This window comes from Octopus bimaculoides, chromosome 19 (genome assembly GCF_001194135.2).
Source record: "Octopus bimaculoides isolate UCB-OBI-ISO-001 chromosome 19, ASM119413v2, whole genome shotgun sequence".
Taxonomy (NCBI): Eukaryota; Metazoa; Mollusca; class Cephalopoda; order Octopoda; family Octopodidae; genus Octopus; species Octopus bimaculoides.
Window position 1 is genome coordinate 47,744,532 of NC_068999.1, and position 6,294 is coordinate 47,750,825.

At 35.9% G+C, this 6,294-nt stretch overlaps 1 protein-coding gene across 1 annotated transcript in view; it reads right to left on the bottom strand.

The window, feature by feature from the left end:
• LOC106877015 (kazrin) overlaps window positions 1-5,341 on the bottom strand; it is a 55,975-nt gene extending 50,634 nt beyond the window's left edge. Inside the window, exon 1 of the mRNA XM_014925794.2 lies at window positions 4,555-5,341. Coding sequence (XP_014781280.2) covers window positions 4,555-4,591 — 37 coding nt within the window. The 5' untranslated portion in view covers window positions 4,592-5,341. The remainder of the gene's footprint in view (window positions 1-4,554) is intronic.
• Window positions 5,342-6,294: the final 953 nt, after the last annotated feature.

A 6,294-nucleotide genomic window follows, 5' to 3' on the forward strand; every position in this document is an offset into this window, starting at 1 on the left:
ATTATATACATATCTTGTATTGTGGAGGTGCAATGGTCCAGTGGTTAGGGCAGCAGACTCGTGGTAGGAGGATCGCGGTTTCGATTACCAAACCGGGCATTGTGTGTGTTTACTGAGCGAAAACACCTAAAGCCCCACGAGGCTCCGGCAAGGTGTGGTGGCGACCCCTGCTGTACTCTTTCGCCTAAATTTTCTCTCACTCTTTCTTCCTATTTCTTGAGTAATATCTGTTTTATATCTGGTGTTCCGTCCAGCTGGGGGGAACACATACACCATAGAAACCAGGAAACTGGGCCCATGAGCCTGGCTAGGCCTGAAAAGGGCACATAAATAAAAAATAAAAAATATATTGTATTTCTGTGTTTCTTTCTGTCGGAGAACATAGGCTTGAAATGTAAAAGACTTTTTCACTTTCTGAGCGTTAAACTAATACACCTGCTATTGTTTACACACCTGTCTTCATCTTTTGGTTTTTCTGTAAATTCTCACTATATATATATAGTGAGAATTTATAGTCCCTGGAGTCCCTGCTCAACTTCACCAATGCCCTGTTCATGGAGTAAGTACTCAGACCAACAAAGGCCAATAACATTTTGGATCTCTACTTCATGAACAATATGGACATCGTTCATGATGTGAAAGTGATGCCAACATTAGTTTTGGATCACAACATAATAGAGCCATCTATGTATGGACCAAATGTAGCCAGAGGCATACAGCCTAAAAGAAGCACCCAAAATCTCTCCAATCTGAACTTCCACAAAGCAGACTGGAAATCGATCCAAAAAGAGATCCTCAGACTGGACTGACCGAAATGTCTCTCCACACCAGACATTGGCATGAAACTAGAATATTTCATGTCTTTTATGCAAACTATATGCCAGAAATATGTTGCAGAGCACAAGGCCAACACAAAAAGGAACACGATTCCAAGGGAGAGGAAGATCCTCATGAGACGATGGACAAAGGCTGCAAATAACTTCAACCGACATTCCAAAAGTAGTGAAAGGTCCTGCCTAAAAACAGCATTGATGGAGATTGAAGAAAGCCTGCAAACAATCTTATGTGAGGGAGAGAGACAAAGAAGCCTGAGTTATAAAAAAACATTCTCCTGTGCATTCTTCACATTTATTAATCCTTTCATAATAGTACTTTTGTGCCTCTTTCTTTTCCAAATCACTAAGTGCAGGTGTACCATTATCCATCCATACACACTTATCACACAACATCTTGATTCTCTCAGATAAACTGCTTTGCAATCTGAAACACCTCATGCCTCTGATCCCTGTGCTATAGAACTTGGCAAACGTCTTACATTCTGCTTCTCCCCTTGCTATATAAACCTATTACTTAGCTCCCCTTCTAGATACCTGATATAATTCTCTGCTGCTCCCATTTTCCCAGCCTTTCTAAGCCTGTCTCATCACTTTTATAGCTGTGTCTAGCTCACTGTTCTAGCACCATGTCACCTTTTGGTCTGATTGTAACTTTGCACCAGTCACCGGTTTGGTCTATAACCCTTCGCAGATTGTTCTGTAGAATCATCCAGCTGTCACTGATTGTGGAGGCTCTAGGAAGGTTTGAGCAAACATTTGCAACCAATGGACTCTTGCACATGCCTAAATATTTCTAATCAATGAATTACTATTTCCTTCAATCACTAAACCAATAGGGCAGGGCCATGCAGCTGCCACCAGAGAAAGGCAAGGGTTGAAGCTAGGCATCTACTATCTACTCCCTTTTATCAAATGTTTCAACTAGTACTTCTCTAAATTTCTGATAGTTCAACAGATTCTTGAACTTTGATATCTTCTTTTTCCAAACTTACTTGTGTCTCTTAGTTTATCTAACTCTAATTCTGAAGTCGTTAACCTATGTTGAATTGTATATTCTTCACCAGAAAAAGACTTAGCATACACAACCACCTGTCTGACTTGTTTCCTTGAGGCAGAATGTACTCAAACAGAAATGTGCATCCATCAGACTGATAGGTTATCAGGTGACTGGCTGGTTTATGGAAGACAGTTTTGCAAATTATCAACTCATTAACATCACAGAACCCCAGGAACTTCATTCCCTCCTCATTCCTTGAACCAAAGCCAAAACCTTCATGCACACCATGAAGTCCATCGGAGTACTACCCAACATGTCCATTGAAGTTACCAGCCATGATGATAAGGTCATTGTTATTTGTCACTGAGACAGTCAGCAAAGGAACGTCATAGATTTGACCTTGGGGGTCGATAAATTAAGTATCGGTTGCATTCTGGGGTTGATCTAATCAACTGCCCCCACCCCCAAATTTCAGGCCTTGTGCCTAGAGTAGAAAAGATTATTATTATTACTGAAAATAATTGAGCTCACTCAAACAGTAATGCACAATTTTGTTGATCCATATGCACTAAGGGCAAAGTCAATTTATCTTCTATATCTATAAAATATGGGGTTGTGGTGGTAGCTGTGATGGCTACTTTTATCAGGAATAATTCATTATATTACTCTAAATATTTTATCTGTTTTGATTTCTGGCTGGGACTGGTTCACTGGAGGCTGCTAATTACACATTGCTATTGGTTAGAGAGCCAGGTTTTTAGAATATTCAATTTCTGATATTGTGTCTGGCACAAGCTAAAAGTACTGGTGAATTATTTTTATAACATTAGTTTTACCTCTCATCCGAGATTGCTCTGCACTGATGATGGTGGTGGTGGGTCTATTTTCTATTTTGTTTTATATTTATATTTTGACAGATAAAATAAATACTAGCAAAATAATAAGTTGATTCAATCAGCTCCATTATTCTTTAGTCAAAATAGATTTAAATTCTACTGGAAGTCGGTGTGTTTTAGAATATTTTGATCACAATGGAATGCTACAAATATATTATCGCATCTTATATAGAAGTGCATTTATTTTGGATTACGACTGATGTTTGGATAGAGCTGGTATTTATATCATGGGCTGTCAAATTGGAAAGTAGTCAACTGTGACGAAATTTGGACTTCAAGCTCCTTATCAATCAGCAGGGGTCGGTTCCACTGTCTGCGATAGATCAGTCCAAAGTAGAAATATATAAATAGAAACAAATTTTGGAATAGCAATTTCTATATCATGAAAAAAGAAAAAGGCACGGAATTGAAGTGGGTGGGGAACAAATGTGAAAAACTTAAATTTTTGCAAAATGCTATTTCCCGTTGCATAAAACAGAAATATCTAAAAAAAAAAAAAAATGATGGAGAAAACCCCACTCAATTTCTTTCCCCCGTTAGGTAGGGATAGCTGAAGCAAAACTCCGTCAATGGGATATGCATTTTCTTTTCAGTTTCCACCTCTACACGGGTGTTTTAGATTGGTTACATCTAGAAAGTACATAAATCAGTAAGCTTAGTGGATAATTAGTTATTAGCCTAAGTTCCTATATGAAGGATCTTAGTGTAAACATAGTTTGAGATAATGTCAAGGAATAAAGTACCTGATGACCCTCGAAGAACAAACAAACCTATAGAAACAGTGTGTAGACGAAATATTGAAAAATCTTACTCCTAAAAAGATTAGAAATATCCAGAAACATTAAGGGGATACGTTTGGGAGTCTTTAAATTAAATAACTCGAATAAGCTAAAATATTTCGTTTGTTTTGTAACGGAGACGAAAAATATGCCAACACAAATAATATATATTGTACTTTGGTATCTTGAAAACAGCAGATTGTAATTAGAGAATTCTGAGAGGTTCTCTGCTGAAATGTGTTTGAATGTAGAGCAATAATTGAAGATTCGGATATAAAAGACAAATATTTAATGACTTTGTACAGTTTTGCTGATGTTCATTAATTATATAGTGTAGAAGAGAAAATGTGAAATATGAAGTTTATAGAAGTTGGATATATGAAGATGAGGGATGAGTTTTAATGCTGAGGTGAGGATTGTTGTTGCCCAGAAAAGAAACAAGAATTAATCGAAAAGTTACGAAATCACATTGCTAAATTATAGAATTGACGGGTGGAAAATAGGAAACCCGGTCACATCCCCCTCATGAATACCGAAAGAATTATTTACCAACCAATAAACTGTTATTTACAAATAATACTTAACGCCTGAATAATTTCTTCACATATTTCAGACAGCATATTTTCGAAGAAAAAGTAGGCTAAATATTTATGAAGAATTTTTAGCGTGATATACGATATTTAACAGCCATCATCGATCGCTGCTGGTTGCTAAACTTTAGTCATAATATTTACCAATTCCATGTCATCATGAACAAATAACATCGCTTATTACATTTGTAAATATAAAGTTTGTCTAGCAAAAATATTAATTTCGTTGTTATTCGATGATAACAAAGAAAAATAAGTTGTATAGTGAAAGCCCCAGGTTTTCACACCTGCAATATTTTTATGAAGTCAATGACATCATTATCAACAGGAAGTCCTCCTCCACACTAAATGTGTCATTTATTCTCAGTTTAACTGTTACATTTATTTAATTATTTTGAAAATAGCTCGATCACTGAATGTATGAACACCTGAACACTGTAGACGAACACAACTTACCTTTTACTAAGCTACCGTGGTAAGCTCCTGCTGCCATCCTGAAGTAATTGGAGAATCAACAGAAAACATCGCAGAGAAAAAATATTCACAAAGTGAAACGAAATCTTTCGTAAAGATCCCTCATTCCGTTTAAAGTTCAGTTTTTTTTTACTTAAGAAAGATTATTTGTAATAATCATCGTAGCAGTAATATTTCAAAGAAAAGCAGTTAAAAACCTTAAAAGACAGTTCTTATGTCCCTGGGAAGCTCCAGTGCCACATGGCGAGAACTCAGCAATTTTAATTTCCCCTCAGTCTTTTATAAACTAGCAGCACTAAGCTAGCCTTTCTTCTGTCTTATCTGAAACTTTAGTAGTCAGCCGATCGTTAGCCAGCATTTTCAGCAACTATTGCTTCTGTTTACTACTGAATGCAATTTCTCTGTAGTCATTGCCAGCACGGCTAATTCTTTCTACATTACATCTAATCTCACTTTTACCATCATTGGCAAAATAAAAAGAAAAAATAATGATTTAATTTCTTTTTCTCTTTTCTTAGAAATAGTTTGTCATATCCATGCGTTATAATTTAATTACATTTTCTTTATAAATAGTTTAGCATATCCACCCGTTATTCGAGATTTTCTTTGAGGTTCCTTCAACTTGTAAAATTGAACATCTGTTTTAATATCTACTCTTAAATTAATCACCCATTAGAATTCCTTTCACACCTATGAAGGATGCTCTAGGGATATTTTTTTGTATTTTTTTAAAAACTATTTCTAATCGGTAAATATCAGATCGTTTGTAACAAATCATTTCGAAATATCATATTCTTCCAATATATATATATTTTTTAAATACATGCTCTTCCAATATTCATTGAATTTATTTTTGAATTGATAGATTCATTAAAAAGATCCCTTAATTCTAAAAACTTTTATATTTCAAGTCAGAGAGCTCCTCTATACGTTCGCTCGGTCTACTAGAAATAACAATCAAATTCCTCTCAAACTACACATGGCCATCTTCAAAGTGGAAGGGCACATTGGAATTGTCTAGCGTAGACATAGGTACGATTGTAGTTAAGAAATTAAGTTTCACAACCATATATTCCAACCTCGATCTCATAGTACACCGTCTTGGGTGTATGCTATTTATTACCTCGGGTTGATTAATCAATAAACCTGTGTGTGAGTGGATTTGTTCAACAAAAACTGTGCTTCGCGGTTCGATAGTTTAAGAAACTATGTAGCCATGGGTACATTGTTTGGAAATAAGAATAGCTAGAATATTTTGATATAAGTATGCTTCATCAAAGCTGATCCGAGTTGAAACAACTTAGTATATTTTTTTAAAATCATACTTTCCTAATAGGTGTATTAGAAGGAATGGTAGGATTTATTCAGCATTTTTCTCTTAATGACATTAGCAGTGTTAAGAGAGAGAGAGAGAGACTTATATACTAGAAGAGAAATGTTAAATTATTAGGTTTATACTTTTCCCAGGATCTGCGGAGGAAAAAGTGAAATAGCTTCAAACCACGTCACGGTCTAGGTGTTCTATAAAATATATAACTAATAATATAGTATAATATAAGGTGTTGTTGTTGTTGTTGTTGTCGTTGGCAGATTATATTTATAGACTGTACGTCATTTGGTGGCTATGATGCGTTAAGTGCAGCGCTTTTCAGAGTGGGCGGTTGCGCTCCCTGGGAAGCAGTGAAAAATTTTGCTTGGGTACTGGGGACAGAAGGAGGCGCG